Here is a 25,019-nt window from a genome sequence, read left to right as displayed (position 1 = left end):
CTCCCTGTCAGAACAATGCAGAATCTTCAGAAACCTTCTCTGCTCCCCTCCCAGCCACAAACTAACCCTAAAAACATCAGCAACTGACTGCTTCCATGAATTACACCATCTTCCTAACTGAACACAATGGGTACGATCGAAAGGCCTTGGGCGCGATTCTCCGCTGCCCACGACGGGCCGGAGAATAGCGGGAGGGCCTTCCCGACAATTTTCACAGCCTCCCGCTATTCTCCCCCCCCTCCGGCCGCCCCCCGACACGAATCGCTGCTCGCCGTTTTTTACGGCGAACAGCGATTCTCCGCAGGCCGATGGGCCGAATACCGCGGCGTTTATGGCCGTTTGCACGGCCGCGATCACACCTGCTTTCAGCGTTCTTGAAAACGGCCGCAAAGTGCCCATCCCGGACAACCATGGCACCGATTGGCTTGGCCGCACCACGGCCATGCCAAGGGTGGCATGGGCCTGCGATCAGTGGGCACCGATCGCAGGCAGCGAGTCCGATACCCGCGCACTATTTGTTCTTCCGCCGCCCCGCAGGATCAGTCCGCGGGGCGGCTGAGGGGCATGACGGCCCGCGCATGCTCGGGTTTTGACGCGTCTGCGTGATGATGTCATCCGCGCATGCGCGGGTTGGAGCCGTCCAACCTGCGCACGCGTGGCTGACGTCATCATGCACGTCAGCCGGCATGACGCTTGGCACGCGGACTTAGCGACGGTCGCTAAGCCCGCGATGCCGTGCTTCACGGGACCGCGCTGCTAGCCCCGCCCGGGGGGGGGGGAGAATCAGGTCCCGGGAGGGGGCGCGGAGGCTGCCGTGAAACATGACTCGCTGCATTTGCGGAGAATCGCGCCCCTTGTCTCGTCTGACTCAGTGACGTGACGAGGTCATTATATTTGTAAGATTTGTGATGCTCGGAATGCCTCGCGAGTTCCAGCGAGATCTCACGAGATGGCATGATCTGGAGCGCACCCAGCCATTCGTCCCATTTAAATATGTCTATGCCGGATTCGCCTGAGGGCTGGGAACTATTGCTGGTGGCTGGGGGACTTTGCCATGGTGCCATTTAGCACTGGTCCAACATGGACCAGGCATAACAGCTCCTGGGGGGGTCTTCACGGCCATTGGTGGCCCCAGGCTGGTCGGTACCCTGGACAGGGTGGTACCCTAGAACTCACACTGCCAGCCTTGCACCCTGGCAGTGCCACCCTGGTGCTCAGGTATCAGGTTGCCCATTCCAGGTATCGAGCTCGGGGTTGCCCAGCCTTTAAGGGGTGGGGTGGGGGGGGGGGGGGTTGAGGACCCCCAGGAGATAATATGGGGTAGTGATGGGGGGGGGGGTGTCTGCAGACCATGATGGAGTGTCTGAGGGGCCGAGGGATTGGGGCGGCATTTACAAATGGTTTAGCTCACTGGGCTAAATCGCTGGCTTTTAAAGCAGACCAAGCAGGCCAGCAGCACGGTTCGATTCCCGTACCAGCCTCCCCGGACAGGCGCCGGAATGTGGTGACTAGGGGCTTTTCACAGTAACTTCATTGAAGCCTACTCGTGACAAGAAGTGATTTTCCTTTCATTTCCTGCACTGACGAGAGATCAATGCGGCCTCGGTGGGGCGGCCAGGAAAAATGACAGAGTCCCGTTTGATAACGAGGTCGTTTGCAGCAGGCGCAAAGAAACATCCCGATATATACGCCCAAAACAGGACTCTGTTTTTTGTGGGTTAAATTAACCAATGTCTCTAATGAAGTATTCCACACTACAAACAAAAATCCATCAGCCCAAACCTTTACGATGTTTTAATTACACCTCTGGCTGCCAAAACGCTTAGCTGTCTTGCAAACCAGTATTCTTTTAAAACACTATTACCGCAGTCACATACACTTACCACACTATTACCGCAGTCACACACACCTACCACACTATTACCGCAGTCACATACACTTACCACACTATTACCGCAGTCACACACACTTACCACACTATTACCGCAGTCACATACACTTACCACACTATTACCGCAGTCACACACACCTACCACACTATTACCGCAGTCACACACACTTACCACACTATTACCGCAGTCACACACACTTACCACACTATTACCGCAGTCACACACACTTACCCAGGTTTTTAACCCTTACTGCACCATGACTGCAGCAGTCACACACACTTACCACACTATTACCGCAGTCACATACACTTACCACACTATTACCGCAGTCACACACACTTACCACACTATTACCGCAGTCACACACACTTACCACACTATTACCGCAGTCACATACACTTACCACACTATTGCCGCAGTCACACACACTTACCCAGGTTTTTAACCCTTACTGCACCATGACTGCAGCAGTCACACGCACTTACCCAGGTTTTTAACCCTTACTGCACCAACTACGTAACATGCTATATACCTGAAATTCCTCACACCTGGATGGTGTTGGACCTCTTACGTTCTGTTGGAGATGCGCTCACCCAGGCACCATCATACATCTGAATTGTGCCTTGTAAATGGTGGGCAGGTTTTGGAGAGTCAGGAGGTGAGTTACTTGCTGTAGAATTCCCGGATTCTGATCTCCTGTAACCACAGTATTAACATGGCTAGTCTAGTCCTGTTTCTGGTCAGTGATAGCTCCCAGATGGTGGGGGATTGTAATGCCATTGAATGTCATGGGTTAGATTCCCGCTTGTTGGAGATGGTCATTACCTGGCACTTGTGTGGCACAAATGTAACTTGCCACTTGCCAGCCCAAACATGGATATTGTCCAGGCCTTGCTGCATTTGGCCATGGACTGCTTCAGTCTCTGAGGAGTTGTGAATGGTGCTGAACATGGTCCAGTCACATCAGTGAACATTCATCCATCATAAGGTCAGAAGTGGGGAAGGTCATTTCTCCATTAATCAAATGGAATTTGTTTTTGGGCAGAGGAATTATAGTTTTTGGAGGCAACTCCTCATATCCTGTGATGAGAATCTTTAGGGACAACTGTTGTTGAAGCTGGCTCCAGCTGGGAGTTGAAGCTTTATGGCTGCAGATCTCCACATCATGTTCCTTGCACTGAGGAGGGACTTGGTAAAATGATTGATGCCTTGCCCTCCGTATTGGATGATGACTAGGAGGGATGAAGCTATTCTCTGGTGCTTCCCCTGCCCTGCATTATATCCCCCCTTCCTCTTATCCCCTACCACCCACACTCCCTCCCTCTCCCATTCTGAAGCGGCCACTGGTCCTGAAACCCAGATGTGAATGTTGACAAATTGGCTGAGGATTTGCTAACTGACTGTTGTCTTTATCCCAAATACAGGCAGAAAAAAACATGGTATGGGCAGTTACTGAAAGTTTAAGGAGTGTTGAATTTCAAAGTAAGATTGTGGTGTTTTGTCCCCAGTGTCGAGTGTCTGTCTCTCACATAAAACACCTGCTCATGTGTAGACTTTCCGTGTGTGGAGTTTCTCCTATAGAATACTTGCTTCCGCCTATAGAACACCTGCTTCCTCCTATAGTACACCTGCCTCACTGACATCACCTGGTAGCCTGGGCAGTTGTCCATTAGGTTTATTGAGGAACTGTTACATTTGGTGAGATTTATTTCCATTAACTCCCGGAGGTCAGTATTCATTGTGCTGTTGTTGTTTTTCTCACACTGAGTGATGTACAAGGCAGACTTCCCTGAATCCCGAGCATTTTTACCTGGGACAGGTCACTTCTCTATTGCGAGAGGCTTGTATCTTGAGGGATGCCACTTTGCACCAAGTGTGGTTGACCAGGAATCTCTCCTCCTCTTACCATCAGCCATTGGCATGTTGGGAAGATTTTGCAGACTGATACTCAACCTGTTGAAAGTTCCTATTGAAAGTTCCACCGTCCGTCATGATGTGGAGATGCCGGCTTTGGACTGGGGTGAGCACAGTAAGAAGTCTGACAACACCAGGTTAAAGTCCAACAGGTTTGTTTCAAACACGAGCTTTCGGAGCGCGGCTCCTTCCTCAGGTGAATGGAAGATCGCGCACATAGACACTGACATTAAGTTTCTCGCATTCCAAGCATTGTCCAGCATCGCTGACTTTGTCTATATAAATGTTTCTGGATCATACCTCTCCATTCACCTGTGGAAGGAGCAGCGCTCCGAAAGCTCGTGTTTGAAACAAACCTGTTGGACTTTAACCTGGTGTTGTCAGACTTCTTACTGTGACCGCCATTTCAGCCAGCACCTTCAAGATCTCAACAGCTCACTGCTTTAAAGAATTATCCGGATCACCTCTCTGGTTCACTTGCCAATCACCTTAAATCTGTGTCCCTCAGGTTATCAACTCTCCTGCCACTGAAAACTGTTTCTCCTTGTTTACTCTATCAAAATCTTCCATCACTTTGAACAACTCCGCTCAATCTGCTCGGAACCTTCTCTGCTCCAAGGATGAACAATCCCAGCTTCTCCAATCTGTCTCCCCACTATTCGATTCCCAGCCGAACAGTCACTGGGTCATTATAATTAGCCTCAGTGCCTTGGCTTTGAAGGGAGGACGATCTTTCAGGGTTCCTAATCGGGTTTAATTTCCAGTGACTCCCTTCTGGTCAAGCTGGTGTGTACTTGTCCAGTGAACACAGTCCCTGGCCAATTCCTTTTGGCTGTGTTGCCAATTGAGTGAAGGATCAGCGGGTCAATGTCCATATCGCCTAATAGAACATAGAACATAGAACAGTACAGCACAGAACAGGCCCTTCGGCCCTCAATGTTGTGCCGAGCCATGATCACCCTACTCAAACCCACGTATCCACCCTATAACCGTAACCCAACAACCCCCCCCTTAACCTTACTTTTATTAGGACACTACGGGCAATTTAGCATGGCCAATCCACCTAACCCGCACATCTTTGGACTGTGGGAGGAAACCGGAGCACCCGGAGGAAACCCACGCACACAGGGGGAGGACGTGCAGACTCCACACAGACAGTGACCCAGCCGGGAATCGAACCTGGGACCCTGGAGCTGTGAAGCATTTATGCTAACCACCATGCTACCCTGCTGCCCCAATGTTCTCAATCACTTCAACAGAAATAAATAAAAACAGTTCTTGCATTTATATAACACCTCTCCCAATTGTTTGGACATCATCAAGTGTTTTATGGCTAATGAAGTATTTTTGAAGTGTAGTCGCTATTACCACCGTGGAAATGTGACTCCTACAATAAGCAATGTGATAATGAGCAGGCAATCCGCTTCATTGGTCATGGTGGAGGAGCGATAAAGAATTGAAATGGGAATGGATGGAGAGGACAACAGGCATTTATGTGTGGTGGGGGAGGGAGAGCAGGCAGCGAGCGGGAACTTGCAGGGGGAGGCAGCCTCTGAGGAGGAGGAAACGGCAGTAAATTGTTGGCCATGGTGGCAGAGGGAGGGGTGTCCCCGATGATTATCTGGGGGTGGGGTGGAGCCCCGAATGATTGTCTGGGGGTGGGAACACCCAATGATTGTCTGGGGATGGGTGGGGGGGGGGGGGGGGGGGGGGGGGAGACACACACCCAATACCTCCATGTTTGGTGGAAGGGGACAAAATGGAGGGGGGGTTGGTAAAACTTCAGTTCTGATCTTGGCACCCTTTAAAGGTGGCGCCCCAATCTCTGCAGAGCTGGGTGGCAGCTCTGTTAGACCCCGCCCTGCCAGAGTAACGGCGTAAATCCCGCTCGCTCATTTGTTTCTTTAAGGGGGCTCAAGATGTGGAGTGAAAACTGATCTGTGCCACTGGAGAGCTGCAAGCCAGTTTCCAGTGTCAGCCAGACCCTTTGATAAAATCTGGTACGATTCCGCCCTACGTAAGTGTTATAACCCGCAGGAGAGTCCGGTGTCGAGCAATCTGTCTACCCACGAGTCTCACCAAGTACGAGCTTCACTGCTAAGTGGGTGGGGAACCTGAGGACGTTCATGATTGAGTTCTATATAAACTCAGCCGGTATGGATCTGACAGAGCAGACCGGGCTGGGATCTAATGGATATTGCAAATATAATTGCTTAGTTTTCTTTCACCTACTCAATTCGGGTCCGTCTGCGGCCTACTGAAATAAGGTTTAGAGTTGAGATTCTAAATAGTTGATTTAACCAAAGGATCCGTTTGGGTCTCATTATAGGATTGAACAACAGTAGAATTAAATTTAAACTCTGGATTTACTTCCAGAATATATACCCATGGAAATATTGGGCGCAATCTACCGGCCTCACTGTGTCAGAACGGGAGCGCGACGTGGCAAGTAGATGCCGGGAGAGACCTCCCGTGGGCTTCCCAACAATCAGTATGCCTCGGGATCCCATGCTTAATGGGCGGGACCAAGCCTCACTTGTACAAATAGGTTTAAAACCCACTTAGGTGTGATGTCCCCAGGATCTATCGGGTTCTCAGCAGCTACCGGCTTCCCCAGGGAGACTCCAGCCAGGTGCCGTTCAGTACTGGTCCTTACAAATGTGGACCAGGTGGAATGGCACCCGGAGGGTCTCCCAGGCCGTTGGAGGCCCCTGGATGGTCAGGGACAGGGCAGGGCTCCCCCACCATGGGCTCTCGCTTGAACTAAGGCACCTTGGCACTGCCACCCTGGCGCTGCAAAGTTGGCAGGAGCAGTGCTAGGATGGTAGTGCCAGGGCGCTTGGGTGCTAGGGTGACATGTCTCGGGTCAAGACCTGAGGAGGGGGCCAAGCCCATGAAAGGAAGTGGAGTTGGTTATTAAGGGGCCTCCAGAAGGTAGGGTGGGATGAAGGGGGCGGCTCTGGAAAGGGGACCCAGAAGAGGGCATGGGAAGGTCTGAAAAAGTGGGGTCTCAGCAACCCCATAGTGGGGTGTCATCAATTGGGGGGTTGGGGGGTATTGCCCATGTTTCTGAGGGGTGACATTGTCCATGGATTGGGAGGGGGGGGGGGGATTACGTGACCCACAAGCTCACTTGGAGATCGGGGCACCCTTTCAAAATGGTAGCCCGATCTCTGAGGAGCCAGTCTGGCCAGCGAGTTCAGCTACCCACACCTAAGTGTGGGCTTGACCGGGGAGAAACTCCCCAGGGCCCAGAAAAGTGCCTCAGTGATTAGATAGCGGTGGGGAACTCGCTGACAGAGCCATGGAGAAACTCTCAGCAAAACCCACCACAAGTGACACTTAGAAACCTTTCCATTCGCCCAGAATCTACAAAACCCAGTGATTTACCGTGCCCTGTGGCAGGATTGTTGAGGATTTCGGATTGACGTCAGATGGATGAAGATTGGTCAGGTAGTAATCAAAGCTGGATAGGACTGGAGAGAGACAGCTTTTTATTGGTTGAGTTTGAGGTGAATTAAACCTTGCAGAATTGCACAAAATGATGTTGAGTTGGGTTTTGATCATTTGCAATGAGGTCGATTGGCTGAGTTTGAATGTTGGTGATGTTCGGGTTCAGTGCGTGAGGTACCTGTGAGCTGAGGTTGGCTCAGTTGAAATGAGCTTCAGAGCATTGTGGTTGGTTTGTCAGGATTTGGCTGTGTTTATGTGGATTGAGATGTTTTGGATTGGGTGGGGGTTGTGTAGGATGGGTTCCTAACATCACACCACTTACACACTTTCATTTGGCAATGGTGGTCCCTGATCTCTTGCTGCAAGTTCCGAATTTCCTGGTCCCAGCGTGGGTGAGATCCAAATCACCGAACCTTGCAAGCGAGACGTCTCAGGCATCCCGAAAATCAGGAGAGGCCTCTCGCACGATTCAACTACCTCATCGCGTCACCAAGTCGGGCGTGATGAGGTCGGTAATTCACGCCCCAAATCTTTTAGGTTTGGCTACACTCAGTGTGATGATACCATGAAAATGCCAGTTCGACCTCGTTGTATTATTGATTTGATTGTCAAATACATTATTGAATGTTTATCCCTTTATTCTCTTCCAGTTTCCACCACACACCTAACTCCTCTTGCAGCAGATTTGGCAAGTTGAGGTCTACCTCATCTGATGGGAACTTGGACAGACTGAGGCCCATCTCTTCATGTGGGAATTTCGACAGATTTCGGCCAACTCAGTCGTATGGGAATGTGAACACATTGAGACCTACTGCGCCCAGCAGAAACACTGATACCTTAGAAACCACCAAACCCAGCATGAATTTGGAGGCATTGCGAGCAGCTTGCTGTGCCCCCCACCGTAAACGTTATGCATCTGAGTCAGCCACTAACCTGAGAGAACACACAATCACAATGAGCACTTCACTTGGATTAGTCACCTTGTTAAAGGAACATGGTATATCTGCAGCAGTGTACGACCTCATCTGTAATACTGAAGACAACAAAGTTGCTGAGGATTCCGCCATTATTCAGCAGCACGCGAATGGAACCCTGTCCAATTTCCCGAGTCCAGGCGCACATTTGGTTTACCTGTCCAAGCCCCCGTTTGAACTGAAGTACACTAGTCCACCTCTAAAACCCTTCCTTACCTCCAGCTTGGCCAGGTCCATGCTCAAGAGGATGAATTCTGCAGAGGATGGAAGGAGCCCAACAGGAAACAGGACCCAAAGAAATATCTTCAGCTTGAACCTGGTGGGAAAACTGAAGCGTCTTGGTTTAGATAAAGTGGTGGCCAGAGGGTTAGTAAACCCTGAGAAGCAAAGAGTGACGAGGCTCAATCGAAGGTTCAGCACATGAGAAATGAGAGCAACAAGACTCCCTAAATATAATGATAGATTCTCCAGCAGGATCAGTATGAATAACCCCCGCCCCCCTCCCCCCCGCATTGTATTTTACAAACTGAACCTGGTTATATGACAGCTGCAATGGGACCCATCAGTCAAGCTGAGATCCTTTCCATTTTATTTCAGTTTTGTGGTGCATTAAGCAAACCGTTTTAGTTGATTTGCCATTAAATTATCTGCTAAATGTTTAATAATAATCAATAGTGACAAGGATGAAATGAGAATTATTATATGAAGTGAATTTCCTGCTGGAAGTGGCCAATGCAGTTGGGACGGGAGGTGATGGCCCTTTAATGTGATCATTATGCTGCTTCTATATTCAGTGTGTATGCAGCTTCACTCTTAGCCGATTGTTTGAGGTCGCTGATCAATAACATGCATCTGGGCAAATTCAGTCTATTTCACTCATTGTTATCCTTTGTGGAATCTCCACTGGGCACAAACATTGTGGAGTTCATTCTTCAGTGTGTATCATTTAGAGGGCATTAAGCACAGAGCTCACACTGCCTTGAGGACAGTGGTGATCGCACTTTAACACCATTTGATGTCTTGACCTGTTACTGACGGAGCTCCTCTGTGCCAGTGTATGACCCTCCCCTCTGTGCCAGTGCATGGCCCTCCCCTCTGTGCCAGTGCATGACCCTCCCCCCTGTGCCAGTGTATGACCCTCCCCTCTGTGCCAGTGTATGACCCTCCCCTCTGTGCCAGTGCGTGACCCTCCTCTCTGTGCCAGTGCGTGACCCTGACCAAACTCCCAAGCACTTCTCCAATCAGTTATAGTGATAGCCAGAGACCTTCACTGGAAGTCTGATCTCTCAGACGTCCAATGATGATATTCTGACCAATTCTTGTGTTTCTGGCTTGTGGGGGAAATTAATCATTCCCTGGAGAGGAGAATTTTCAATTTTCTTGGGACTAACGTTCCTCACGATGTGACCAGCTTCACCAAATTGAAGAAGAACTGCCCTCTCCAACCATTTCTAATCAACATGGAAACAAGTAGCAGTAAGTGGGAGGTCACCACACTTGGAAGGGCGCCCGACACTGTGGAATGATTTGCATTTCTTACTTCCGAGTCTGTTTCCTCCCCCCCCCCCCCCCCCCCCCACCTCCCTCTCTCTGGGTTCTTCCAGGAGATTTGGTGCAGTGTAAGGATCAGTAAAGGCAGAGCACAACTGACTGAGTGACTCGTTGCTATATCTGAACACGTTTGGTGCCCACATGAATACTTAACCATCTGTAAACAATGAACTGCAACATAAGGTTAGTCTTGACTGGAATGGCAGGGCACCTCCTGTTCTTTCAATGCTTATCTGGTGGTTTTATAATTTAAAAAAAATTAGCATGTCTTGATTTTTGGAGAATTTGTTCAACTTTGCTCCATTCATCTTTGGTTGCTGAATATTAACCATTTGCACACTGCAGCGACACGACACTTTAAATCGGTGCGCAACAAAGTCAAATCGAAAGGTTATTATGGAAATTCTAAAATTTACAAATCAAAATCCCCACTGCCCACCCTCGTATCAAATCGAGGTGATCTGGACAATTCAGCGGATTCACAGTGGAGTTTATGGAGTTCAGGATATAGCTGGATGTTAGGGATCCATTGTTCTGCAATCCTTAAACCCCTTTCCCAATGCAATCCTTTGATTAGGTTTCCGAAAACTCAATTAACCCCGAACCTTGACTGCTTTTTGCGAGTGTTTCAGATTTCAACTGATCTGTGTGAGGACGTGTTTCCTGACATCAACCCTTAGCTTTAAGTATTGTCGGCATATGAGCCATTTGAAGAAGCAGGAATTGTTCAGTGAAAGGGTTAAACCCCAGTGTTAGTGGGGTGAGTACAGGGAGCAATAAAATCTTAACTTGGTTTGATCAGGTTAAGTTTGCAAATGCTGGACATGATTCCAATTTTGATCTTTCTAGAGTCTGAATTCTTTTGAGCCTCTGTGTTGGAGGGTTGAAGAATGGATCCCTCACCATCTTGTGACTGAGTTGCCCAGAGAAATAGCACAGAACCTATTTCAAAACTCATTAGCGGTGACATGGATCTGAACTGCTATCAGTCGCTTTGCCGATTAGTAAGATTCCCAAGATGTTTCTAGCCTACAGGATCTATTGAGATTGTCATTTAAATTGGGATTTGATAGCAATGAACAATCCACCTCCATAACATTGGGCCAGATCTCACCATACTTTTCCAAAGTTTCAAGCTCAGACTGAAAACCGGTGCCAGCAGATCGTCTTGCCCCATTTCAGCCCCTCACATGCCAAACTCTGCCAGTATGTCTTACCAGCTGTCCTCAGCAGGGATTTACTCCAGTTTCTGATCCCCATTTCTTCGCCATGCACAGCCTTGGCCCCCGATCACTGACTTACATTTACTATAAGATTCTGTCACTAGTCATTCCCCTCTCTCATCCCCCGACAGGCAGGCTAGTGACTGAACTCGGTCCTGGAGCAGTGTGTGTTATCTTGCTGATTAGGCAGTTTATTTGCAGTTTTAGTGCAAACGTGAAATGTATTTTAGGAAATATGACTGCATCTAAGGCCATCCCAGTTGGAGGTTTGTAGTTGAGATAAGTTGCTCCTTGATGAAGTTAACAAAGTGCTCCTTCGAGACTTCCACCTATTCTGTGTAGCTGCAAATGTGTGAGAGGAAAGATAGAGTTTAATCCTGTAAAGATTTGTAATTTTTTAATTAAAAGTAATAAAGCAGATATCAGAAAGTAAATGAGTTACTGTTCGAGTTTGAGTTACTGATGTAAACATTCCCTGAACCCACCTCTTCGGCCTTCCAACTTTCTTTCTACTTTCCACAGCCTCTCTGAACTTCTCTCATCTCAAATATTTCCCACTTCAGTTCCTTCAATTTTATAGATGTTTGTTCAGTGTAATTGTCGATTTGGGACACTTGGAGAATGTGGTTAAAATCATGTCCAGAGTGATCAAAGTCCAGGATCGAACCCGGGTCCTGGGTGCCATGAGGCTGCAGTGCTAACCACTGTGCCACCGTGTTTACCAATTCCACCGTTTCATAACCCTTTGGGTGAAGTAGCTTCAACTCAACTCCGTTTTAAATTTGCTGCCCTTTATCTGGAGACTATGACCTCTCGGTTTAGAATACCCCACAAGAGGAAGCATTCGCCCCACGTCTACTTTATCCACAGCTTTTATCACCCTGTCTACCTCAATTTGACCTCCCCTCGTTCTTCTCAACTCCAGAGAGTCTCGGCCTAAACTGCTCAATCTCTCCTCATGCGACAAACCTCTCACCTCTGGAATGCAGCATCTCACGTCAGAAAGTTTAAATATTCGGGGGGGGGGCTACATGTGGGGGGGGGGGGGGGGGGGTAGTAATATTTAAATGTATTCAATATCATTAATCATTAAAATGAGGTTCTCACCTTTACTGGGCATGAAACTCGTGACATCACCAGTGAGGGGTATGGAAAATCGGGGAACACAAGTTCTCTCTGTTCCCCGATTCCCTCCGGATTTTCCACCTGCACCACTGTTCTCTCTGAAGCTGGACGCAGGCTGAAAACTGCCGCGGTGTCTGTCTTTGTCACAATCTCAGTTCATCTGTTGATGAAACCCTCATCCATGTCTTGGTACCTCTAGCTGGGACTACTCCAGTGCACACCTGCTGATCTTCCATGTTCCACCCTCCAAAACCCTGAGGTCATCCAAAACTCACCTGCCTGTGTCTCACCTTATGGCAAGTCCCAGGTTCCTTATCACTCCTGTGCTCGCTCGCTGACCTCCAGTAAACTCCCATTCAGCAACATGTACACTTGAAAATTCTCATAGAGAGTTGTGAACACCGCCCAGTCCATCACACGAACCTGCCTCCCATCCATTGATTCCATCTACACCTCCCGCTGCCTGGGGAAAGCGGGCAGCATAATCAAAGACCCCTCCCACCCGGCTTACTCACTTTTCCAACTTCTTCCATCGGGCAGGAGATACAGAAGTCTGAGAACACGCACGAACAGGTTCAAAAGCAGCTTCTTCCCTGGTGTTACCAGACTCCTAAACCACCCCCTTATGGACTGACCTCATTGACACTACACCCTGTATGCTTCACCCGATGCCGGTGTTATGTAGTTACATTGTGTACCTTGTGTTGTCCTATTATGTATTTTCTTTTATTCCCTTTTCTTCCCATGTACGTAATGATCTGTTGAGCTGCTCGCAGAAAAATACTTTTCACTGTCCCTTGGTACACGTGACAATAAACAAAATCCAATATTGTTTTGAAATCCCTCCTCTGTCTTACCCCTCCCTATCTCTGTAATCTCCTTCAGGTCCCACAACTCTCCTTGATATTACACTCCTCCCATTCGGGCTCCTTGTACATTCCCAATTTTGATGCTCCACCATTGGCAACCCTGCCTTCAGCTCCCTGGGCCCAAACTCTGAAATTTCCTCCCTAAACCCCTCTGCCTCACCTTCCTTCTTTACCACATTGCACTTTGGCCAATTGTGACCTCACATTGGTGTGCCATACTTTGTTTTGGAACACTGCTGTCAAGCACCTTGAGACATTTCATTATGTTAAACGTGATATATAAATAGATTGTTATTGCAATCATGTCAAGAACTGTCTCCCAAAGGCTGTCAATCTCAGACCTTCCACAGACCCTGGACATCGAGACATCTCTTGGGTTAAAATTTGACATAAACTTTTCTTGCTTCCCTCATGCTTTGAAAACCTTTTATTCTTCCCGTCCCCATAACTGGAGAGCTTACAGTGGAATGCAGGGATGGAAGCTGCACTCACACACGTGAGTTGTACTCATCCCCAACCTGATGGAACAAATGGCCTACGTTAACTATTGGAAATATATAAATATATACACTTGGCTGGGCAGCACGGTGGCGCAGTGGTTAGCACTGCTGCCTCACAACACCGAGGTCCCAGGTTCGATCCCGGCCCCGGGTCACTCCCCATGTGGAGTTTGCACATTCTCCCCGTGTTTGCATGTGTTTCGCCCCCACAACCCAAAGATGTGCAGGGTAGGTGGATTAGGCACGCTAAATTGCCTCTTAATTGGAAAAAATAATTGGGTACTCTAAATTTATTTTAAAAATGCACTCGGGCAGCAGCTGTTTATCCTGATAGGTCTGTTCCACACGTTATAAGCAGTTATGCTTCCCACAACAAAAATCAGCAATAGCCCAGCTCAAGGCAGCATTTCGCAAACAAGAGATGCTTGTCCGTCAGAAAGCAGGCATTCCCGAGAGCAACCAATCATGGTGATATCAAATTTTGTAATTTCAAATTATTTAATTGGGGGGTGTGTTGCATTTTTGATGATCCACATTCCCAGGGTGCGTGCACACACACACATACAGAGATGCACACACACAGAGACACACACCAACAGACAGACACACACAGAGACACATACCCACAGACCAACAGACAGACACAGAGTCGCACACGCAGACTCACACACACATACAGAGACACACACGCTCGCACACACAGAGAGATACACGCACACAGAGACACTGACAGAGAGATACGTTTTCACAAAGAATGTGCTGAACTCTAATGCAGGTTTCTAACTTTCTTCTGCAAAGTTTGTGAATCTACATCCCCGGAGCACACCAGCATCCAGGATCACACACTGTCGTCATGGCAATCAGTAACTCTGAACACAAAGTGTGGTACACAACACTTAGACCATTTATTAAAACAACCAAAAAAATATCAAATTCTTTTGAGTAAAATCAACACCAATAAATTTTCCAATAATTCTTAAATGGATCAAAAATGTTTTTCTGCATTATTTTGAGAATGGATTTATAATTGCAACAGTGACAAATATTCTGAGTTCAGTTGGTTGGTATACTGGGTGAATGGTTTCCCAGCAATACACACAAATATTTTTTTTCTCTGAATGATGACTTTAGGAGTCCAGTTCATACTCTTCGATGCTGCGCCTGCCAAAGTCCATCCAGCCTGTGTAATCCCTGTCATGCATTTGATGGAGCACATCTCGGAGTTGATACCGATCGGCCTGGTTCAATAGTCCGACTATATGAAATGAAAATTAGAATTAGACCTTCTTGACATTTTTCACTTTTTACTGTCTCCCCTCTTCTGAAGGCAGTTCCACGCACACTGGGCAGGGTTCTCTGATCCTGAGGCTAAGTGTTGACCCTATCGGAAACGCCGGAGCATTTTTTACGATGGCGTCAACAGGCCCCTAGGAGCAGCAACCCTGCGCCGCACAGGGGGTCAGCACGACACTGGAGAACCTCACACTGTTCCAGCTGCCGATACCGGCATCAGAACAGGCGCCGCGGGTCTGCGCATGCGCGCCACAGCCGGCGCAGATTCGCACATGCGCATGGGTTGCCTTCTCCATGCAACATGGCGGAGAGCTACAGGGGCCCGGAGCGCAGGAACATAGGCCCCCACCAGGACAATCCGGCCCGCCGATCGGTAAGCCCCGATCGCGGGCCAGGCCACCGTGGAGACTCCCCCGGGGTCGGATCCCCCCTCCCCCAACCCCTGCAGGATGAACGCCGGGGTCCCGCCAGGTAGGACCACACATGAACGGCGTCGGTGGGACTCGGCAGCCACTCGGCCCATCGTGTGCGGAGAATTGCCGGGGGGGACAGCGTAGACCGGACCAACGTCCGTGCAGCGTCGCGTGAATTGCGCCACCCCCCGGCGATTCTCCGACCCGGCCCAGGGTCGGAGAATCCCGCCCACCGACTCTCATTGGGATACAGTTCCACCCACACTGACTCTCACTGGGGTACAGTTCCACACACACTGACTCTCACTGGGATACAGTTCCACACACACTGACTCTCACTGGGATACAGTTCCACACACACTGACTCTCACTGGGATACAGTTCCACACACACTGACTCTCACTGGGATACAGTTCCACACACACTGACTCTCACAGGGATACAGTTCCACACACACTGACTCTCACTGGGATACAGTTCCACACACACTGACTCTCACTGGGATACAGTTCCACACACTGACTCTCACTGGGATACAGTTCCACACACACTGACTCTCACTGGGATACAGTTCCACACACACTGACTCTCACTGGGATACAGTTCCACACACACTGACTCTCACTGGGATACTGATTTTCATAGTACCCTCGTACTGCAGTCAAATTGTCATTCTGTGTGCATCTAAACAAGTCAGTGGTGGCAAACTCTTTGACCTTGAGTGGAATCACAACTGAGCATGATCACCAGCGCCACTGTGGAGAGGACAGGAGCGATTGATTCAGCTGGAACTGGGTCTGTGAGTCAGTGGGTCACGATGGACTGGGTTGGCAGTGGGGGTCAGGGTAAGGGGGTCAGGATGGCCTGGGTGAGGGAGTCAGGATCAGGGGCCAGAATGGGTTGTGTCAGCTGGAACTGTTTTTATTTTCAAAAGAAAGCTGGGTCTGTGGATTTATATAATTCACCTCTCTCCTTAGGCTGAAGAGGATTGAGAGAGGGAAAATGTCCCAATAAGCCAGTGAGGATTGTTGCTCCTGGTCACTACTGGTCCCTAATGGAGGATTATTTTGGACCTCAGCTGTGAACAGGATCAGGCTGAGTGTGATGCTCTGTGCAGTTGAATAGCTACTTTTTTTTTCTTATTCATGTGTGGGATGTGGACGTCGTTGGTTAGGCCAGCATCTATTGCCCATCCCTAGTTGGCCTTGAGAAGGTGGTGATGAGTTGCCTTCTTGAACCGCTGCAGTCCTTGTGGTGTAGAACAAAGAACAATACAGCACAGGAACAGGCCCTTCGGCCCTCCAAGCCTCTACCGGTCATGATACCAACCTTGGCCAAAACCCTCAGCACTTCCTTATGCCGTATCCCTCTATACCCATCCTATCCATGTGTTTGTCAAGATGCCTTTTGAACGCCGTTAATGTATCTGTTTCCACAACCTCCCCTGGCAACGTGTTCCAGGCACTCACCACCCTCTGCGTAAAAACCCTGCCTCACACATCTCCTCTAAACTTTGCCCCACGGACCTTAAACCTCTGCCCCCTGGTGACTGACCCCCCTCCACCCTGGGAAAGAGTGCCTGCCCAATCACTCTATCCATGCCACTCATAATCAGTGCAGAAGGAGGCCATTCGGCCCATCGAGTCTGCACCGCCCCACTTAAGCCCTCACTTACACCCTATCCCCATAACCCAATAACCCATCCTGAACGTTTTGGATACTAAGGGCAATTTAGCATGGCCAAACCACTTAACCCGCACGTCTTTGGACTGTGGGAGGAAACCGGAGCACCCGGAGGAAACCCACGCAGACACGGGGAGAACGTGCAGACTTCACACAGACAGTGACCCAGCGGGAAATCGAACCTGGGACCCTGGTACTGTGAAGCCACAATGCTATCCACTGTGCTACCGTGCTGCCCACGTTTGATCTTGTAGACCTCTATCTGGTCACCCCTCAACCTCCGTCTTTCTAATGAAAACAGCCTCTCCACATAGCTGGTCAACCTCCTCTGCACCCTCTCCGAAGCCTCCACATCCTTCTGGTAGTGTGGTGACCAGAATTGTGCACAATACTCCAAGTGCGGCCTTACCAAGGTTCTATATAACTCTCGCATGATTTGCCAGTTTTTATACTCGATGCCCCTCCAATGAAGGCAAGCATTCCGTATGTTTTCGTGACTACCTTGTCCACATGTGTTGCCAACTTCAAAGATCTGCATGCCCAGATCTCTCTGACTTTCTATATTCCTAAGAGTTTTACCATTTATGGTATATTAACCATCTATGTTAGACCTACCTCACATTGCCTGGATTAAACTCCATTTGCCATTTCTCTGCCCAAGTCTCCAATCGATCTGTGTCCTGCTGTATCTTCTGACAATCCTCAACACTATCTGCCACTCCACCAACCTTGGTGTCATCCGCGAACTTAATAATCAGACTGGCTATATTTTCTTCCAAATCGTTTATGTACACTACAAACAACAGAGGCCCCAGCACAGATCCCTGTGGAACATCACTAGTTACAACCTTCCATTCAGAAAAACACCCTTCTACTGCTACCCTTTGCCTTCTGTGATTGTGCCAGTTCTGTATCCATCTTACCACTTCACCTCTGATCCCGTGTGACTTCACCTTTTGTATCAGTCTGCCACGAGGGACCTTATCAAAGGCTTTACTGAAGTCCGTATAAACAACATGCACCACCCTCCCCTCATCAATCATCTTTGTCACCTCCTCAAAAATCTCGGTCAAGTTAGTGAGGCACGACCTCCTCATCACAAAGCCTGTTGTCTATATCTTCTGAATCTATTTGTCTCCAGATGGGTATAAATCCTGTCCCTGAGAATTCTCTCCCATAATTTACCTACTACCGACGTGAGGCTCACCAGCCTAGTTTCCAGGATTACTCCTGCTGCCTTTCTCAAACAGCGGTACCACATTATCTATTCTCCAGTCCTCTGGGATCTGTAGGTACACCCACTGTGCTGTTAAGTATCCTGCCAACTGTCACCACTCAGAGTCGCACATGGAGAATGAGTGGGTGGAACTGGAATCACAGTTTAGAAACTTTTTGTTCTAATCAATTTGAGCTACATTTCTGGTTTCAATGGTCTGTTGTGACAAAGACTATCGATTCCAGCTGCACTTCCAGTGTAGCTGCTGCTAAAACCCTCAGGTCACCTCCAAGACTCAATTCTCATATTCCTCTTGTTCGTCTCCCATCATCCAACCTTCAGGGACTCAAGCTCATCTCGACTCTGCTGTGCATGATTGACTCGTAGCGGATGCCACACACCTATTCTCCCCTTCCTCCTGAATATTCCTTCCCAATCCTTGTATTTTCCATGGTCTAACTACTTCTCATCTAAAGTTTCCCCCAGTTCCTCTTAATCATTATCCCATTCATTCTTCATTCCATTGGCTCCCACCGGTGAGCCTCCATCGACTGAAATTTCCTCCCAAACCTTTCACACACCACCCTCCCCAACACGGAAACAGAAAGTTGCATTTCTATAGAGCCTTTCACAACCTCAAGTCATTCCAAAGCAAGTTACAGCCAATGAAGTTTGATCATTGTCGGGCTGTCGACATTGCACACGGCAAGAGACCAAAAACATTGATGCGATAAAGATCAAGAAATCTAATTTAGTGATTCAGCTCAGTTATTGACACCCACTGGTCTTGGGATCCGATATGCCCACGTGAGAGTGAGGATGGGACCTTGGTTTATCTGAAAAGCAGCCCCTCTGGGAGTGCAGCACTCCGGCAGCATGGCACTTGGAGGGTGAGCCTGGATTATGTGCTCGGATTTTTGCCTCTGTTGCCTCCCTGCAGGTCAGATCTCCATGTTAAAGACGCTATGGTAACCCAACGAGAGCCTTCTGGAAAGGAGGGGAGATAATTTGCCGAAAGCGGTGTGTAAATGTGTGCCTGAGGTGTTCTCACTTTACCTTCTTGAATCTGGGGTCGCAGTCTAGAAACCAGGTCCTCCGCTCTTAAAGGGGCAGTCCTGCGGCCCAGTGGACCTGCCCCATTGCCTGATGGGTACTTGCCGGTGCGTTCCAGGATAATTCCTCCATTATTGTGAGGGCCAGAGAGTGGCTTTGACAGGCAGCCTGTTGCCAGGACAACCACTAGAACACTGATGTACACGGTGTTGGTCATATCTGCAAAATACAAATCATATACAGGGGTCCAGGAACAATCAATGGACAAAGTAGATTTCAACATAATTTGAGGTCATCCACATTGGAGCTAACAAGGACAGACTAAGGATGGTTGTCCATCATAAATATCATGAATAGATCCGTCTGAACCATCAAAAAAGCCACAAAAATGCAGAGCTTTATTCTGAGAGAATGAGAATAGATACTTGCAGACGTTACGGTTCAGTTATACAAAGCTCTGGTGAGACCACAGCTGAAGAGCTGTGATCAGTCCAAGGCCAGAAGCTCGAGGAAGGATGGAGAGCAGTGAAGATTTACTAAATAATACCAGGACTCCAAGGAGAGATTAGATAAACTTTCCCTGGAATTCAGAAGGGGAGCTCTGATGGACATAAATACGGGAGCGACAGGGCTGCCTCAAGGGTACTTGCCACCATTGGTAAACATCGCCTTGGTGACCCGCACACCTGACTCCCATCATTAACTTTCCAACATGGATACAGTAAAATGCTCTCACAGGGCTGCTAACAGTTGTCAAACCCACAGGTCGCAGTTATCCTCGCTCCAGTCTCAACGTCCTGGGTCCCATCCCACTGCTTTGCTTCCACAATACTATGTGCCCTTGGCACTGTTTAGATTCACCCTCTCTGCTCCTGCACCACTTCTCTTTTTTAATAAATTTAGAGTACCCAATTATTTTTTTCCAATTAAGGGGCAATTTATTGTGGCCAATCCACCTACCCTGCACATCTTTGGGTTGGGGGGTGAAACCCACGCAGACACGAGGAGAATGTTCAAACTCCACACGGACAGTGACCCAGAGCCAGGATCAAACCCGGGTCCTCAGCGCCGCAGTCCCAGTGCTAACCACTGCGCCATATATCGCCCTTCCCGCACCTCTTCTGAGACCTAAACCCACAGCACAAGATCGTCACCTGCAGGTGGGATTGGCACAGAAGAGAAAGTAAATTTGGATGGTCAGCGAACGTGTGCAGCTGGGGAGGTGGTACTGGGGTAAGAGCTGTCATCTGCGAGAAAATTCCAGAGGAACAGAGAGGGAGGGAAAACTGAACTGAAAGTGTGTCGCGCCCACTCCCGGACACTCGGTTAAGTTCCTCGCTCTCAGAATAAAGTCATGTCAATATCAGGAGTTTGGTTGGAGCTCCTGCCCACACATTTTGCCAGCTGGGAACCTGCTCAGTTCACTGAATGGTTTCATTGACCCTCGGTAGTGAGACAGGAATTACTGGTGAATCTGGACATTTCAGGAGTGAAATTAGGAACCATTTCTACACACAAAGAGTGGCAAAAGTTTGGAACACTTGTCCACAAATGGGATTGAAGCTAAATCAACCGTTAGTTTTAGATCTGCGGATGGTAACATTTTCTCAGTCAGACGTATTCAGGAGAGTGGGAAAGGTTGTGTATATGGAGCTGATCCACCATGAACGGGCGGGGAACAGAGGGAAGTAGACCTCGGAAAATAGGAAACAGCAGGCTGGGAGGGCCGAAGGGCCTGTTCATGTGCTGTAATTTTCTTTGTTCTTTGTTCTATGATCTCATTGAATGTTGGAACAGACTCCCAGGACACAATGACCTTCCTGTATACCTATGTTTTTCCTATTTTTCTAGTGCATAACACACTGAACACAGCACACAAAGTTGAAGCAAGGTTGACTGTTGCCCAGATTGAGCATGGGGCAGGTATGTAAAGAAAGAAAAATGAACTTTCACTACTATAGCACCTTCCGCATCCTCAATACACCACAAAGAACTTTCCAACCACTGAATATTTTTGATGTGCAGCTAGTGTTATGATGCAGGAAATGTAACAGCTTGTGCAGCACTCCCTCAGTACTGACCCTCTGACAGTGCAGCACTCCCTCAGTACTGACCCTCTGACAGTGCAGCACCCCCTCAGTACTGACCCTCTGACAGTGCGGCACTCCCTCAGTACTGACCCTCTGACAGTGCAGCACTCCCTCAGTACTGACCCTCTGACAGTGCGGCACTCCCTCAGTACTGACCCTCTGACAGTGCAGCACTCCCTCAGTACTGACCCTCTGACAGTGCGGCACTCCCTCAGTACTGACCCTCTGACAGTGCGGCACTCCCTCAGTACTGACCCTCTGACAGTGCGGCACTCCCTCAGTACTGACCCTCTGACAGTGCAGCACTCCCTCAGTACTGACCCTCTGACAGTGCGGCACTCCCTCAGTACTGACCCTCTGACAGTGCGGCACTCCCTCAGTACTGACCCTCTGACAGTGCAGCACTCCCTCAGTACTGACCCTCTGACAGTGCAGCGCTCCCTCAGTACTGACCCTCTGACAGTGTGGCACTCCCTCAGTATTGACCCTCTGACAGTGCAGCACTCCCTCAGTACTGACCCTCTGACAGTGCAGCACTCCCTCAGTACTGACCCTCTGACAGTGCGGCACTCCCTCAGTACTGACCCTCTGACAGTGCGGCACTCCCTCAGTACTGACCCCCTGACAGTGCGGCACTCCCTCAGTGCTGACCCTCTGACAGTGCAGCACTCCCACAGTACTGACCCTCTGACAGTGCGGCACTCCCTCAGTACTGACCCTCTGACAGTGCGGCACTCCCTCAGTACTGACACTCTGACAGTGCAGCACTCCCTCAGTACTGACCCTCTGACAGTGCAGCACTCCCTCAGTACTGACCCTCTGACAGTGCGGCACTCCCTCAGTACTGACCCTCTGACAGTGCAGCACTCCCTCAGTACTGACCCTCTGACAGTGCGGCACTCCCTCAGTACTGACCCTCTGACAGTGCAGCACTCCCTCAGTACTGACCCTCTGACAGTGCAGCACTCCCTCAGTACTGACCCTCTGACAGTGCAGCACTCCCTCAGTGCTGACCCTCTGACAGTGCGGCACTCCCTCAGTGCTGACCCTCTGACAGTGCGGCACTCCCTCAGTACTGACCCTCTGACAGTGCGGCACTCCCTCAGTACTGACCCTCTGACAGTGCGGCACTCCCTCAGTACTGATCCTCTAACAGTGTGGCACTCCCTCAATACTGACCCTCTGACAGTGCAGCACTCCCTCAGTACTGACCCTCTGACAGTGCAGCATTCCCTCAGTACTGACCCTCTGACAGTGCAGCACTCCCTCAATACTGACCCTCTAACAGTGCAGCGCCCCCCTCAATACTGACCCTCTGACAGTGTGGCACTCCCTCAGTACTGACCCTCTGACAGTGCGGCACTCCCTCAGTACTGACCCTCTGACAGTGCAGCACTCCCTCAATACTGACCCTCTACCAGTGCAGCACTCCCTCAGTACTGACCCTCTGACAGTGCGGCACTCCCTCAGTACTGACCCCCTGACAATGCAGCACTCCCTCAGTGCTGACCCTCTCTCTGACAGTGCAGCATGACCTTAGTACTGACCCTCTGACAGTGTAGCGTTCCCTCAGTACTGACTCTCTGACAGTGCGGCACTTCCTCAGTACTGACCCTCTGACAGTGCGGCACTCCCTCAGTAGTGACCCCTCTAACAGTGTGGCACTCCCTCAGTACTGACCCTCTGACAGTGGAGCACTCCCTCAGTACTGACCCTCTGACAGTGCAGCACTCCCTCAGTACTGACCCTCTGACAGTGCAGCACTCCCTCAGTACTGACCCTCTGACAATGCAGCACTCCCTCAGTACTGACCTTCTAACAGTGCAGCACTCGCTCAGTACTGACCCTCTGACAGAGCGACGCTCCCTCAGTACTAACCCTCTGACAGTGCGGCATTCCCTCAGTACTGACCATCTGACAGTGCAGCGCGACCATAGTACTGACCCTCTGACAGTGTAGCGCTCCCTCAGTACTGACCCTCTGACAGTGTAGCGCTCCCTCAGTACTGACCCTCTGACAATGCGGCACTCCCTCAGTACTAACCCTCTGACAGTGCAGTCCCTCAGTACTGATCCTCTGACAGTGCAGCAGTCCCTCAGTACTGACACTCTGACAATGTAGCGCTCCCTAAGTACTGACTCTCTGACAGTGCGGCACTTCCTCAGTATTGACCCTCTGACAGTGCGGTGCTCCCTCAGTACTGACCCTCCCACAGTGCGGTGCTCCCTCAGTACTGACCCTCTGACTGTGCAGCACTCCCTCAGTACTGACCCTCTGACAGTGCGGCACTCCCTCAGTACTGACCCTCTGACAGTACAATACACTCAGTACCGTTTGCCCGCGAGTCTCTAACTTGAACCCACCACACTCGGTGTAAAACATCACTGGTTTGAGGAGAATCTCCCGCAAGCCCAGAGGAAAGTTCAGCGTGTTACACTGACAGAAATATCAATTCTGGAGACACCTTTCTGTCATGTGGGAAATTGTGAGGAGGGTAAAATGGGATTAAAGCCCCTTTCCCCTGTGAATCAAACCCTCCCTTGAACCCTGAATTCACACACTCCCAGAGAAGTTTCTGGAGACACGAGCTGGAACAGGAGAGAGGAAATGTGAAAGGCGAGTAGGAGCAGGAGAAGCCACACAGAGATAAGGTGTGAAGCGAGGAACATGAATGGAAAAGAAAGACGGAAAACTGCAACTGGAAAAAGAGGAAACAATGAGAGAAGGGGAAAATGTAGAAAATAGGAGAGAAAGTAGGAGAGAGAGAGAATGGAAAAGAGGAGAGAGAGAGAAAGAATGGGGGGGGGGGGGAGAGAGAATGAGTAGGAAGGGAGAGAGACAGAATGGGAGAGGAGATGAGAGATGAGTGAATGGGAGAGGGAACGAGTGAGAGGGAGAGAGAATGGTACAGGAGGGGAGAGAGAGAGAGAATGGGAGAGGAGATGAGAGAGAGTGAATGGGAGAGGGAGCGAGTGAGAGGGAGAGAGAATGGTACAGGAGGGGAGAGAGAGAGAGAATGGGAGAGGAGGTGAGAGGGGGAGAGAGTGGGAGAGGGAAAGAGGGAGAGAGTGGGAGAGGAGGAGGAGAGGAAGAGAGTGCGCTGCTCACCCGCTCTCGACCGTGCCTCTGTCCAAGGTGCTGAAGTCTGGACCGTGCCTCTGTCCAAGGTGCTGAACTCTGGGCGGTGCCTCTGGTCAAGGTGCTGAAGTCTGGACCGTGCCTCTGTCCAATTCCCTTTCTCGCAGCCCCTTTTATCCAGCCCATTCCTCACGTGTCTCAGGTTACACACAGGGGAAGCTAAATAAATAAATAAATGTCAAAAGAGGTTCTCTGCGTCATTTGGGTTTCAAATCCGCTCCGAACGCTCTCAAGTTCATAAAAATACAACAGGAGATGAGATTAGTATCATTATTTATTTTACTTAGGCAGCTAAATTTAGATTTTGCCACCGTGTGTGTGCGCAGTGTGAGAGTATGTGTGGAGTGTGTGCAGTGTTAGAGTATATGTGGAGTGTGAAATTTTGTGTGTGCCTAATATGAGAGTGTTTGTGGAGTGTGTGTGTGCAATATGAGAGTGTGTGCACGTGTGTGCGGAGTGCATGTGTGCAGTTTCAGAGTGAGTGTACGTGTGTTTGTGCAGTATGAGAGTGTGTGTAGTATGAGAGAGTGTGTGTGCAATAGAGTGTGTGTGCACGTGTGTATGGATTGTGTGTGTGCAGTATGAGAGAGTGTGTGTGTGTGTGTAGTACGATGGCGGGTGTGCACATGTGT

At 49.5% G+C, this 25,019-nt stretch overlaps 2 protein-coding genes across 6 annotated transcripts in view; one reads left to right on the top strand and one right to left on the bottom strand.

The window, feature by feature from the left end:
* The window catches only part of LOC119953970 (trafficking kinesin-binding protein 1-like), a 71,828-nt gene extending 60,384 nt beyond the window's left edge, over positions 1 to 11,444 (top strand). For 4 of the 5 annotated variants that reach the window (XM_038778712.1, XM_038778713.1, XM_038778710.1 and 1 more), the window contains exon 15: positions 7,910 to 11,444. In XM_038778712.1, the coding sequence (XP_038634640.1) occupies positions 7,910 to 8,657 (748 nt within the window). In that variant the 3' untranslated portion in view covers positions 8,658 to 11,444. Of the gene's footprint in view, positions 1 to 3,316; positions 3,375 to 7,909 lie in introns of all 5 variants that reach the window. The other variant, XM_038778714.1, reaches the window with a different exon arrangement.
* A 2,938-nt stretch (positions 11,445 to 14,382) lies between these two features.
* On the bottom strand, positions 14,383 to 24,515 carry LOC119953852 (cholecystokinin-like). The gene is made up of 3 exons (XM_038778422.1): positions 24,358 to 24,515; positions 19,163 to 19,378; positions 14,383 to 14,756 (listed from the first exon to the last, which is right to left on the bottom strand). Exons 2-3 carry the CDS (start codon positions 19,374 to 19,376, stop codon positions 14,629 to 14,631), a joined length of 342 nt encoding a protein of 113 aa, XP_038634350.1. The 5' UTR covers positions 19,377 to 19,378; positions 24,358 to 24,515; the 3' UTR covers positions 14,383 to 14,628.
* Positions 24,516 to 25,019: the final 504 nt, after the last annotated feature.

Source organism: Scyliorhinus canicula, chromosome 19 (assembly GCF_902713615.1).
Source record: "Scyliorhinus canicula chromosome 19, sScyCan1.1, whole genome shotgun sequence".
NCBI classification, from domain to species: Eukaryota; Metazoa; Chordata; class Chondrichthyes; order Carcharhiniformes; family Scyliorhinidae; genus Scyliorhinus; species Scyliorhinus canicula.
The sequence above is the reverse complement of the archived record's forward strand: the minus strand, read 5'-3'. Positions and strand labels throughout refer to the sequence as shown.

Excerpts from the sequence above, each read along its gene's own strand:
- LOC119953852 (XM_038778422.1), bottom strand. The coding sequence starts at position 19,376 with ATGACCAACACCGTGTACATCAGTGTTCTAGTGGTTGTCCTGGCAACA. Across the intron at positions 14,757-19,162 it reads GCGACCCCAGATTCAAGAAG|TCGGACTATTGAACCAGGCC; the intron begins GTAAAGTGAGAA and ends CATTTCATATAG.